The sequence below is a fragment of the Pavona decussata genome, unplaced genomic scaffold (genome assembly GCF_977016875.1).
Source record: "Pavona decussata unplaced genomic scaffold, jaPavDecu1.1 SCAFFOLD_266, whole genome shotgun sequence".
Lineage (NCBI taxonomy): Eukaryota > Metazoa > Cnidaria > Anthozoa > Scleractinia > Agariciidae > Pavona > Pavona decussata.
In genome coordinates, this window is record NW_028145668.1 from 1 (window position 1) to 14,137 (window position 14,137).

The 14,137-nt window shown below is 38.6% G+C and overlaps 1 protein-coding gene, 1 long non-coding RNA gene and 1 pseudogene across 2 annotated transcripts; all 3 read right to left on the reverse strand.

Annotated features, from left to right (window-relative positions):
- Positions 1-3,419: 3,419 nt before the first annotated feature.
- Positions 3,420-4,967, reverse strand: LOC146455884 (uncharacterized). The gene is made up of 2 exons (XR_014858928.1): positions 4,592-4,967; positions 3,420-4,132 (listed from the first exon to the last, which is right to left on the reverse strand). It is a non-coding gene; the product is annotated as an uncharacterized LOC146455884 (long non-coding RNA).
- Positions 4,968-8,570: 3,603 nt separating this feature from the next.
- LOC146455885 (uncharacterized) lies at positions 8,571-10,584 on the reverse strand. Its single transcript, XM_085093744.1, has 2 exons — positions 10,393-10,584; positions 8,571-9,994 (listed from the first exon to the last, which is right to left on the reverse strand). Exons 1-2 carry the CDS (start codon positions 10,431-10,433, stop codon positions 9,307-9,309), a joined length of 729 nt encoding a protein of 242 aa, XP_084949870.1. The 5' UTR covers positions 10,434-10,584; the 3' UTR covers positions 8,571-9,306.
- A 1,594-nt stretch (positions 10,585-12,178) lies between these two features.
- Positions 12,179-13,936, reverse strand: LOC146455886 (histamine H2 receptor-like; annotated as a pseudogene).
- Between the last annotated feature and the right edge of the window lie 201 nt (positions 13,937-14,137).

Consider the following 14,137-nt stretch of genomic DNA (forward strand, 5'->3'; position numbering starts at 1 on the left):
CAAAGTTTGAATGACGTCAGACAAAGGGAAGGTTGCTAGGCAACAACAGGTTGGAAGACAGACCGACGTCAGACGTAGTTTGTTGAAGAAAAAATTTGCATACCGTATTTTCTTGATTAAACGCCGGACCCCGATTAAACGCCGGGTCAAAACTGCCCATTTTTAAATAAACGCCGGGTGCGTTTAATCTGGGCCCCGGTGTTTGTTCGGGGTCCCGGCATGTATTAGCATGTAATTAAAACTTAAATAATCAGTTTGCACACACTGGCTGACACTAACGAGGGGGACGTTGGCGACATTACCGTTTATAAACTGAAAACTTTGTACTCATATCATTTACTTGCTCCTACATCATTCATATATTGTTTATGTGCTGTTTGTTAGTGATACAAATCTTGGTTGCAACATGCTACACGTGCCGTATGTACGGTACCATAATACTGTAACTTCGGGTAATCCAGGGGAAAATTGTCCAGCACTGACAAACTGCCCCTAGGTTTCCGAGGATCGGTAATAATAAGTTAACGGGGAAAAAAGGCTGAAAATCGCATTTCATTAATCAACGCAGGACCCCGATTAAACGCCGACCTCGAAAAAACGCCGGGTCAAAACTGCCGAATTTTAAATAAACCCCGGGGGCGTTTAATTGAGAAATTACGGTACATCGGGAAAGTTTAGGTTTCAGTGCCGGATCAAATCTCAACTGCCATGTTCATCAATATTCACTGGATGAAAATATGTCTGCCAACTGTTTTCCCTTTCTGCCAGAAATCTTTTTTGTGAAATATTGCATTGAAGTAATTACACATTTTTTCGCCATGATAACATAGATTTTTCCGTATAAAATCAATTCATGGAACAGGACAGCGCTGCACTCCCGTTGTACATTTTCTCGTGAGCGGAAGTCATCTTCAGAGTCAAGTGAATTTTGGAACGTTAGTAGGTGGTACATACGCCTCTGGTTGTTAACCAGCTGATTGGTCAACGAATTCGAGATGTTATCGGTCATTTGTCAGTAAGCCGTGATGTTATTGGCTGTGAAGACTGTAAAAAGTGATTGATGCGTTTCGATCCATCTTTTTGCCACACTGTCCTGGCAGGTTTTTTTAATCTGCTCTCAAGGAGTACACTTCAGCGGAATTGTTTTTTAAAATTTTCCTTAATGTGTGCGATTTTTTTTCAGGGGTCTCTGAGGCCGTTTCAGAATGGTGACTCCTTCCGTTACTGCATGCACATACGTTCGAAACATTTGAAGATGGTCCAAGAGGTGGTGCCCACTTACTATATTTATGACGGTGGAATCCTAAACTACAACTGGGTGTAACCACACATGTTTCAGAGATAATTGAACTTCAATGTGAGGAAAATGCTATTCACTGTTCTGTTTTTAAAATAAAGCTTAATTATCAATTTTTTGAGTGTCCGGTCGCTTGATTTTCTCTGAAAAATGCTTGGCCTCCCCCCTATTTTAATTTTCGATTCAAATAGCACTTGCTAAGATCTGATTTTCCCGCATAGCCTATGCGGGAAAATCAGATCTTAGCAAGTCATAAACTGCGCAAAAATACCCCCGTATTATAGTAAGCACCGTGCTTAAGACAATCAAAAGCTGCTGTATCGTCTGAAGGTGAGCCATTAGAAGTAGAAATACATTTGTGGCTATTCACGGCCTTCTTGACACTCTTTAACTGGCTAGAGAGGGCTGAATTTCGTTGAAATAAACAGCGTTGAGTTTCTTCTGGTCGAGTTATTGATACTTGCCATAAAAAAAAAACGTTCACTTCACAGTCAAAAGGGAGACTTGGTTGTTCAATGGTGTACGCCATGAAGCCAAAATAGCTTGCTTGATATCTCTCTTGAATAAGGCATAAGCTATCGGGTTTGTGACCAGTAAGATATGTCGGACCGACCACACGACCGAGGAAATCGAGGAAAACCCGAAAATGTCACAAACGCTGGTATACACATCGACTGAATAACAAATAATAAACAATCGCACCACGCTTACCACGACGCTAACATTGTAATTTTTTCGTTTATCGTCTCGAAAATGGACTCCTATGTTGGAGAGTTGAGTGCGATAGTCGAATCTTCAATTCTTCTTCGTTTGGCGCATCGGTCTTTCCTTACAATATAAACAATGTGAAATGCAAAGAAAGGAAACAAAACGCAGGGAGCAACCTCGAAGGAGAACATAAATATCGGGACGAGATATTTCAGAGCCGTCTCTTTGTTGTGCAGGTATATCGGCGTGAATAGGAACACGCGAGTTATCATCAGTATTACCCAAGCTGTAAAAATCCAGCGGGCGATACAGGTCGTTGTCATGGCCCTCTTGTGCTTGAGTGGCGACGTGAGAGAGACATATCGATCTACAGTCATAATAAAAAGGTTAGTGACCGACGAGTAGAGAAATAACCACTGTATCGCCTGCCTTGTAACCAACCAGTCCTTGGTGGTACAAGAATCCATTTTCCAGCACGTGTGAAAAAGCCGGATGTAAGTCAAACTAAGTAAGAGGTCAGCTGTGGCCAGCGAAATAATAAACCAGTTGGTCTTTCTTTGAAGATGCTGTTTTGTAGCTATCAGGTAAAAAACGCCAGCATTTCCGGACACACCAAGAATTGTGACAAGCCAAGCAATAACCCAAAACCAAGGCTCTATTTTCTCAGCCATTAAAATTGCAAAATCCAATGTTCAGTGATTTGAAGGCGAACACTAACTACCGTGTACTTTTGATGTAATCGCTGAGTAAATTATGAGCGTACTTTAACCGGAATATGTGCAATAGTTACTTTTAATTTCCTATGGGCTGTCTTTGTTTCCTTAAATGTTATGAATATTATTATGTTACGTTTGTTTTATTTGCGTTTATACCTTTTATCTGACAGTTCACAAGAGGAAATGGTTGTGATTGTAAATAGTAAATGTTCGCTTCTTTATTTCAAAGTTGAACGCTCTGTTGCTCGGCTTATTAGATCCAAGTAAATTTCCGCACGGGAAAATAGTGCGGGTGATTGCTTTCGTAGCATATTTGCAGAAGTTAGATCAAAGAGTAAATAGACAAGTTGTTTCAGACGTGAGTCGATAACACCCTTGATGACTTTAGTCATCCTTTTGGAAAACATGTGCCGTTTTTTTCGAAATTTACAACATTATCCCTTCGACATATAATTAAAAGAAGTTAAATGTGGAAGTTCAATAAAACCTATCATTTCGATCATAATAAGATATCCTTGTCCAAACAAAGATCTGTATATGAACAATAAGTTGGTTTGTTCCGATGACCTCGCCTTCTAATTGTCCTGTTTATTGACGGTCTTTATTCTTTTGTGTTGCAAAACAGGCGTGACCTCATCCCCCCAAAATTAACACGTTTTCTTTTTTGTCAAAAGGTAACAAATTAAGTACAACAAGGATTGCTCTGGATTTTTAAAGTTTATTACAATAATTCATGTCATCATTTTATAAAAGTTACAATTCTTTACTGTAAAAATTCACAAAGCTCAGTTAAGCTAAATTTGTAATGAATTCAGTTTAATTTTGTATGTTTTTTATAATGATGGCCTTAAGCCTTACTCAATAGCCGTAGAAAATAACCTATAGTACAGAGACAGCTAACCGTATCAGCTCTTGTCCACGACGTTGGATCTTGACGTCTTCGGGTTTGAATCCACTGAGATCCAACTGAACTGCATATTTTCTATGATATCGATCACCTTGCTTGATCCCTTCGAGAAACAGCACACCTCCATCTGCGCTAACACGTGACGTCACAGAAGTTGGATCGACTCCCTGAGGAAGTTTGATGACTTTCTTGAACTCGCTGCTTTCAAACCCATTTTTGTCCTCTGATCGATGCTGGCCATGCAAGGTAATGTTTTTGCTATCAAATTTTAGGAGTCTGCACTGTTTTACTACACGGCACCTCCACACCATCCGTACTCTCAGTAGTTTTATCCATCATTATGTTCATAAAGAAATGATGTAATATGGTTTCTCTTAATTAATTATATATTTTGTCCTTTTATATTTTAATTCTTGATTCTGCTTCTTGCTCATGCACTAAGGCGATGTCTCTCCTGACAGATCGTGGATAAAGCGACAGACCGGGGCAACTTGATCGTAGAAACTGCGGTAGCAGAAAGAAAAATGAAAGGGAAGGAAATTAGTTCTAGTTCGAAACTTGGCTAGCTGAAAATATTCTTTCTGAAAGAGTACGAAAAAATAGCTACACGTATTCAAGTAACTTTAAGCCTAGATTCTAAAGTGAATAACTGAAACGAGACACCCTGCGATCTTTTATAAAAATCAACTGAATTGGAACTTTATAAAGTGATTTGCTAACGAACACTTTCTCAGTAAAAATAATTAAGCTGAGATAAATCGAGATGAAAACAATAAAAACATGAAAGTTGTAACAAGATTTCCACGATATATACGATTTCCATTGGACCCTAACAAAGGTTAAGGGAAACTTACTAACATTGTCTTCAGATGGGCGATTTTAACCGTACAGAGGAACTGATATTTCCAATATTTTAATCAATATCAGTAAATAGAAATGAGAAAATAACTCTTTGAAACTCACCTGTATGGCTGATAGGTTGGGAATCTGACACCAAATGCCATGTCTTCTTGAGTCTTGTTGAGTTTTGTTGTAGTTTCCTCTTCTTGCAAATCTTGATTCTGCTGAGAAGTTTGTGAACTGTTTGAACCACGCTCAGCCAGAAACTACTTATATAGAGGACGATTTCTTTCTAGAACAGTCGATCGCTACTAAAATTAAACCCTTTGTCAGCGCTCCGTAAGGATGACCCGTAACTGATTGATCCTAACAAAATGTGATGAGGCAAAAACAATATTTTTGTGTCATGTTCCAGCAAAATCGAGAAATTTTTGGAAAGATTTTCCATCATTCACCAAAAATTGTAAAATCAGCAGTTTTATCTAAAGGTGGATTTCCACTGTCGCGTAAATTTTTCGTGCGTACAGACGTGAATTTAGCTGGCTTTACGTACGTAAATTGATTAAGAAACGATGTATGAGCCGCGTGCGTAAACGTAACAAGTTGAACAGCACTCAACATGTCATGAGCTAAACGATTGCTGGGTAACTTTCCAAATTTACCAATAATTTCAGTTTTGCACGAATACATGTAAACAACAAATAGTTTTCCTTACTACGTCATTATACTGTAAATGACTACATCATTATACTGTAAATGGCGATTCCGAATCAGCTGAATGATAATTATATAACTATGTTTGCAGAATTTGTGGCTATTATTTTGGCTCTAGACAACCTTGGGGAAACACTTTTATGGTGGCATTTTATGAATTTACTAGTCGCAGGTAGCAATTGTTTCAACAATGTTTCTCCTGTGTTTCCTCTGTTTGAGGTGACTTTGACTGACGTTTCGACAACCTGAGCAGAAGTCATCTTCAGAGTCAAGTGAATTGTGGAACGTCAGTAGATGGTATATACGTCTATGGTTGGTAACCTGATTGGTCAACGAAGTCGAGATGTTATTGGTCGTTTGTCAGTAAGCCGTGATGTTTTTGGCTGTGAAGACTGTAAAAAGTGATTGGTGCGTTTCGATCCGTCTTTTTGCCACACTGTGGTGGCAGTTTGTTTTATCCACTCTCAAGGAGTACACTTCAGCGGAATTGAATTTTAAAATTTTTCTCAACGTGTGCGATTTTTTTCAGAGGAATTTGGGCCGAGCCCACACTGATTTGTTGTTTTCAAATGTTCAGCTTCAAAAATTAAGTTTCCATCAATCTTTGCTGTGCATAAATACGTGATGATGCGTTTTTAAAAAAAAGTTTTTATTTTGATAAGTTTTTCTCTCTGAATATCCTTTCAAGAGTTCACGTTTCGTGGATCGACAGAAGTGACCACGTGACCATGTTTACCCTACATTATTTACCGCTCGCTGTTTTTACTTTCTCAGAAAAAAATGATCCAGTAGCTCATTAGTTAAGGCTAGAATTATTTTGCAATTATTTTGCTGTGTGATTTTCTTCAGAGGTCTTTGGGCCAAGTCCACCCGGATTTGTTTTTAAATGTTCAGCTTCAAAAATTAAGTTTTCATCAATCTTTGCTGTGCATACGTAATGAGTTTTTCGAAAGTTTTTATTAAGTTTGCACTCTGAATATGCTTTCAAGAGTTCACGTTTCGTGGATCGAATGCGGAAACGAAAAAAAAAGTTAATGCCGAATAAAACGTTTCAGCTTGTACGGGGTTTAAAGCTATTAGAGAGTTTTGGAAATACGTTAACGGTAAACGGCGGAAATCATGTACCACGTGGTGTTGCTACACTACATTTGCCGCTCGTCGTTTTCAGTTTCTCCAAAAAAATGAGTATGTTTTGCGTTAGCCAGAATTATTTTCCACTATTCTCATCTACCGGAATGTATTCACTTGTTTTTTTGAAAACATAAACGCGAATCTCGCGTTTGCCGTTTGCCGTAAACGCGATTATAAATCTCTCTGTTATGAATGATCCCGCTTATTTTATCTTGATTGATTTGATTTGAGTATCACAAATTAAAGCTCCTCCAGGCGTTTTCAGTTCTCTAACTTGTGGCTCTCAAATTATTTGGTTTGTATTGTCTGTCATTTTTAATGCAGTAAACGTGAAAGCACTAAGGAGCGGACTTTTATACGTCTCTCAGAATGGTGACTCCTTCCGTTACTGCGCATACGTTCTGCGCATCTGGAGATTGTCCCAGAGGCGGTACGCACTTACTCTGTTTATGACGGTTGAATCCAAAACGAAAAGTAGGGGGAAACAAACATTTTTCAGAGATAATTGAACTTCAATGAAAGGACTGATGCCATTCACTGTAAAATGTATTTTAAATTAAAGCTTAAATTTTTCGAGTGTCCGGTCGCTTGAACGTTCAGTTCAAAGGGGAAACTTGGTTGTTCAATGGTGTACGCCATGAAGCCAAAATAGCTTGCTTGATATCTCTCTTGAATAACGCATAAGCTATCGGGTTAACCCCCGAGTTTGTGACAAGTAAGATATGTCGGACAGACCACACGACCGAGGAAATCGAGGAAAACCCGAAAATGTCACAAACGCTGGTATACACATTGACTGAATAACAAATAACAAACAATCCCACTACGCTTACCACGACGCTAACATTGTAATTTTTTCGTCTATCGTCCCGAAAATGGACTCTTATTGATGGAGATTTGAGTTCGAAAGTCGAATCTTTAATTCTTCTTCGTTTGGCGCACCGGTTTTTCCTGACAATATAAACTATGTGAAATACAAAGAAAGGTAGCAAAACGCAAGGAGCAACCTCGAAGGAGAACATAAATATCGGGACAAGATATTTCAGAGCTGTCTCTTTGTTGTGCAGGTATATCGGTGTGAATAAGAACACGCGAGTTATCATCGGTATTACCCAAGCCGTAAAAACCCAGCGGGCGATACGGGTCGGTGTCATGGCCATATTGTGCTTGAGTGGCGACGTGAGAGATATATAACGATCTACGGTCATAATAAAAAGGTTAGTGACCGACGAGTAGAGAAATAACCACTGTATCGCCTGCCTTGTAACCAACCAGTCCATGGTGGTACAAGAATGCATTTTCCAGCACATGTGAAAAAGCGGGATGTAAGTCAAACCAACTAAAAGGTCAGCTGTGGCCAGCGAAAGAATAAACCAGTTGGTCTTTCTTTGAAGATGCTGTTTTGTAGCTATCAAGTAAATAACGCCAGCATTTCCGGACACACCAAGAATTGTTATAAGCCAAGCAATAACCCAAAACCATGGTTCCATTTTGTCAGCCATGAAAGCGCGCGCAAAATCCAATGTTCAGGGATTTGAAGGCGAACACAAACTACTTTACTTTTGATATACTCGCAGAGTAAATTATGCGCGTAATTTAACTGAACATGTGCAATAGTTACTTTTAATTTCCCATGGCCTGTTTTTGTTTCCTTAAATGTTATGAATATTGTTATATTACCTTTGTTTTATTTGCCTATTTGCCTTTCATTTTACAGTACACATGAGGAAATGGTTGTGATTATGAATAAATTTTCGCTTCTTTATTTCAAAGTTGAACGCTCTGTTGCTCAGCTAATTAGGTCCAAGTAAATTTCCTGTCACGGGAAAATAGTGCGGGTGATTGCTTTCGTAGTTTATTTGCAGAAGTTAGATCAAAGAGTAAATAGACAAGTTGTTTCAGTTGTGAGTCGATAAGCTCTTTGAGAAATTTTTTAAATGATGACTTCAGTCATCCTTTTGAAAAACATGTGCGATTATTTTTGAAATTTATTGCATCATCATCCCTTCGACATATGATTAAAAGAAATTAAATATGGAAGTTCAATGGAAACTATCATTTCGATCATAATAAGATATCCTCGTCCAAACAAAGATCTGTATTTGAACAATAAGTTGGTTTGTTCCGATGATCTCGCCTTCTAATTGTCCTGTCTATTCTTTTGTGTTGCAAAATGACAGGCGTGACCTCATCCCCCCGAAATTAATACGTTTTCTTTTTTGTCAAAAGGTAACAAATTAAGTACAACAAGGATTGCTCTGGATTTTTAAAGTTTATTACCATAATTCATGTCATCATAACAATTCCTTACTGTAAAAATTCACAAAGCTCAGTTAAGATAGTTTTTGTAATCAATTCAGTTTAATTTTGTATGTTTTTTATAATTGATGGCCTTAAGCCTTACTCAATAGTCGTAGAAAAAAACCTATATTAAAGAGACAGCCAACCGTATCATTAAATATTTAACATATGAATGCTCTAATCTTCAGTTCCTACTTAATAATAATCGTTAATAATAATCGTTAATAAACCTGTAAAATACGATCAGCTATAAAAAGCATACTCCTTCACGTTATGGGACCATTTTGCTTGCTAAAATTAATTACTTAAATCAAATATTGCGTTTGCATTCACTGCACAATTTCTTGAGTCTGTTAATAATATATGAAATCATAAAATATTGTGATCCTCGGCCAGGTGGTTCAAAAGCCGATTAACACTAATCCCCGATTAGAAGCTAACCCAGCTTTTCGTCGGGCCCGTTAAAAATGTTTTTTAAAGGGTAACTGTTTTAAGGAAACAGTAAAACTGTATGGTCCAAAAATGTTGAAAATCTTTAAATATTTCTGAAAAAATGTTAAACTCGAATCAGAGTTAATTGGTCTTTGAACAACTGTGCCCTGGTTTCTACTCCTAGCTGTTTAAAACGAAATAAAATGTAGACTTAAATATTCAGTCTCCTTCTAGTAGTCGTCTTCTTCCGCGCCATTTTCCTAGCGTACCTGTCCTGCCTCGTCTTCAGGTTGGGGCTCATCAACCTCCGTGGCGATATCAATGCTTCTTTCGCTTTGTAAAAAAGCTGGGTCACGTGACACTTTTATTGTTAACAAGCCTTCTTTTGACAAGTGTGACGTCACTGAGTTAAGATCCGCGTCATCGGGTATCTTGACGCGACGACTGTAATTACGAAGGAAACCGCCTTCCTCTGATCTTCGAATTCCAGTGATCGTCAGTTCTTGTCCACAACGTTGGATCTTGACTTCTTCGGGTTTGAATCCTCTGAGATCCAGCTGAGTTGCATATTTTGTATGATGTCGATCACATGTCGCTTTCCGTTTAACTCGCCTGATCCCTTGGAGTAACAGCGCACTGCCATCTCGGCTAAAACGTGGCGTCACAGAAGTCGGATCGACTCCCTGGGGAAGTTTGATGACTTTCTTGAACTCGCTGCTTTCAAAGCCATTTTCGTCCTCTGTTCGATGCTGGCCATGTAAGGTTATGTTTTCGCTATCAACAGCAACAGAGATTTCTTCAGGCCTGTACTGATTCAATCGCAAGGCAGCAATCTTGATTGGACCATGTTGTCTGCCTGCTTCTTGCTCATGCGCTAAAGCGATCTCTCTCCACAGATCGTTGAAAAAACCACAGACCGGGGCAACTTGATCGTAGAAACTGCGGTAGCTGAAAGCAAAATGAAAGGGAAGGAAATTAGATCTAGTTCAAAAATTGGCTAGCTGCAAATATTGTTTCTGAAAGCGTACGAAAAAATAGCTACATGTCTTCAAGTAACGTTAGGCCTAGATTCTAAAGTGAATAACTGAAACGAGACACCGTACAATCTTTTATAAAAATCAACTAAAATGGAACTTTAAGCGATGTGCTAACGAACACTTTCTCAGTAAAAATAAGGTGAGATAAATCAAGATGAAAACACTAAAAACATGAACTTTTTAACAAGATTTTCAAAGTTATCAACATTGTCTTCTGATGCGCCCTTTTAACCATAACAGGAACTTATATTTTCTATATTTTAATTCATTAGTAAATAGAAAAGAGGAAAAAACTCTTTCAAAACTCACCTGTATGGCTGAATCGATGGGAGTCTGACACCAAGCGCCATGTCTTCTTGAGTCTTCTTGAGTTTTGTTGTAGTTTCCTCTTCTTGCAAATCTTGATTCTTCTGAGAAGTTTGTAAACTGTTTGAACAACGCTCAGCGAGAAACTACTTTTATAGTGGACGATTTCTTTCTAGAACAGTCGATCGCTACTAAAATTAAACCCTTTGTCAGCGCTCCGTAAGGATGACCCGTAACTGATTGATCCTGACAAAATGTGATGAGGTAAAAATAGTATTTTTGTGTCATGTTCCAGCAAAATGGAGAAATTTATGGAAACGTTTTCCATCATTCGCCAAAAATTGTAAAATCAGCAGTTTATCTATCGAAAAGGGCTGAATGGAGAATCTGATGTCATTTCCAAAACAACAACAAAGTGATGGGGACAAAATGGCGGACAAGCGAAAAATATGTTCTCTGGCGATTTACACGGCAAAATATCCCATTATAACAAATAGAACAAGACGGAATTGATAACAGTGATGCCTTGGTTCTTTCCTTGGTCGGACTTCATAAAGAAAATGGCCTGCAGATATTTATTACAGCATTATCTCGGCCATTTTCTGCAGGAAAAGCTGACGTTAGATCAGTTAACTGTCGACGTTTGTAATGGAACTGGATGAGTGCACAAAGTCCCTGTCAATGTTTGGGTAAGTTGAGTTAGTTCAAAGGGCAAACGGAGAAAAGGCTACTGGTTTGACACTTTTTTCGATGTAAGATATAGAGAGAAACATTAAAAAAAAAAAAAAAAAAAAATCCACCACAACCTTTGGGGATTCTTATAGGTGGAATTTTTCTTTGGCAGTATTTTGTTGAAATGTATTTCTGTTTCTCATTGCTACCTTGGCTAACATGTCATGGGCTAAATGATTGGTGGGTAACTCTCCCAATTTTCCAATAATTTCAGTTTTGCACGAATAAACAACAAATAGTTTTCCTTACTACGTCATTACACTGTTAATGGCGATTTCGAATAAGCTGAATGATAATTGTATAACTAGTAGTAATCAAAGATTAAAGTGCGTCGCCTAAGGCCTTTAGGCATTTAGCTGTGTTTCATAAATCATGCCAAGGTTACGGGAACATGTAAGTATAGTTGCAAAACAATGGGTTATTGTTTGCGAACAATCGTTAACAGTTATGTTATTTTTAAAACGGTTTATGCAACCAGTCCCAGAGGTTTACAGGGCATCTTATCAAGGGTACGGCGGGGGTATGTTTAATGAAACCAAATCAGACCTTGGTGATTCCTCGCGAAACGAGGTTAATAAATTTGTCGGGCCGATCCGAAGGCCAGACCGAAGCTTTAAGCCGCGCCAATTCGAGCGAAAAATATATTTATATATATATACATTTCTTTGAGGGTGTCCGCAATGTTGCCTGGTAACCGTGAAATACAAAGTTTGAATGACGTCAGAAAAAGGGAAGGTTGCTAGGCAACAACAGGTTGGAAGACAGACAGGCGTCAGACGTAGTTTGTTGAAGCAAAATTTGCATACATCTGGAAAGTTTTGGTTTCAGTGCCGGATCAAATTTCAACTGCCATGTTTATCAATATTCACTGGATGGAAATATGTCTGCAGAATCTTTTCCCCTTCTGCCAGAAATCTTTTTTCTGAAAGATTGCATTGAAGTAATTACACGTTTTTTCGCCATGGTAAAATAATTTTCCGTGGAAAATAAATTCATTGAACAGGAAAGCGCTACACTCCCGTTGTACATTTTCTCGTGAGCGGAAGTCATCTTCAGAGCCAAGTGAACAGTAGGTGGTATTTAAGTCTCTAGTTGGTAACCTGATTAGTCAACGAAGTCAAGATGTTATTGGTCGTTTGTCAGTAAGACGTGATGTTATTGGCTGTGAAGACTGTAAAAAGTGATTAATGCGTTTCGATCGGTCTTTTTGCCACACTGTCGTGGTAGTTTTTTTTTAATCCGCTCTCAAGGAGTACACTTCAGCGGAATTGATTATTAAAATTGTCCTCAATGTGGGCGATTTTTTTTTCAGGGGTCTCTGAGGCCGTTTCAGAATGGTGACTCCCTCCGTTACTGCGCATACGTTCCGAGCATTTGAAGATGGTCCAAGAGGTGGTGCCCACTTACTATATTTATGACGATGGAATCCTAAACTACAACAGGGGGTAACCACACATTTTTCAGAGATAATTGAACTTCAATGTAAGGAAAATGCTATTCACTGTTATGTTTTTAAAATAAAGCTTATTTATCAATTTTTTGAGTGTCCGGTCGCTTGATTTTCTCTGAAAAATGCTTGGTATCCCCCCTATTTTCATTTTCGATTCAAATAGCCCTCGCTAAGATCTGATTTTCCCGTATAGTCATAAACTGCGCAAAAATACCCCCGTATTATAGTAAGCACCCTGCTTAAGACAATCAAAAGCTGTTGTATCGTCTGTAAGTGAGCCATTACAAGTAGAAATACATTTGTGGCTATTAACGGCCTTCTTGATACTCGGTCTGTTCAGAGTAGACAACCTTTAACTGGCTAGAGAGGGCTGAATTTCGTTGAAATAAACGGCGTTGAGTTTTTTGTGGTCCAGTTATTCATATGTACTTGTCACATTTAAGAAAGTAACTTTCAGTTCACAGTCGAAGGGTAAACTTGGATGTTCAATGGTGTACGCCATAAAGCCAAAATAGCTTGCTTGATATCTCTCTTGAAAAAGGCATAAGCTATCGGGTTAAGCGCCGAGTTTGTTACCAGTAAGACATGTCGGACAGACCACACGACCCCGGAAATCGAGGAAAACCCGAAAATGTCAGAAACGCTGGTATACACATCGACTGAATAACAAATAATAAACAATGCCACCACGCTCACCACGACGCTAACATTGTAATTTTTCCGTCTATCGTTCCGAAAATGGACTCTTATTGATGGAGATTTGAGTTCGATAGTCGAATCTTCAATTCTTCTTCGTTTGGCGCACCGGTTTTTCCTTACAATATAAACTATGTGAAATGCAAAGAAAGAAAGCAAAACGCAAGGAGCAACCTCGAAGGTGAACATAAATATCGGGACAAGGTATTTCAGAGCCGTCTCTTTATTGTGCAGGTATGTCGGCGTAAATATAAACACGCGAGTTATCATCGGTATTACCCAAGCCGTAAAAACCTAGCGCGCGATACGGGTCGGTGTCATGGCCCTCTTGTGCTTGAGTGGCGACGTGAGAGAGATATAACGATCTACGGTCATAATAAAAAGGTTAGTGACCGACGAGTAGAGAAATAACCACTGTATCGCCTGCCTTGCGACCAACCAGTCCTTGGTGGTACAAGAATCCATTTTCCAGCACGTGTGAAAAAGCGGGATGTAAGTCAAACTAAGTAAGAGGTCAGCTGTGGCCAGCGAAAGAATAAACCAGTTGGTCTTTCTTTGAAGATGCTGTTTTGTAGCTATCAGGTAAATAACACCAGCATTTCCGGACACACCAAGAATTGTGACAAGCCAAGCAAAAACCCAAAACCAAGGCTTAATTTTCTCAGCCATTAAAATTGCAAAATCCAATGTTCAGTGACTTAAAGGCGAACACTAACTACCGGCGTGTATTTTTGATGTAATCGCTGAGTAAATTATGAGCGTACTTTAACTGAATATGTGCAATAGTTACTTTTAATTTCCCATGGGCTGTCTTTGTTTCCTTAAATGTTATGAATATTATTATGTTACGTTTGTTTAATTTGCCTTTAT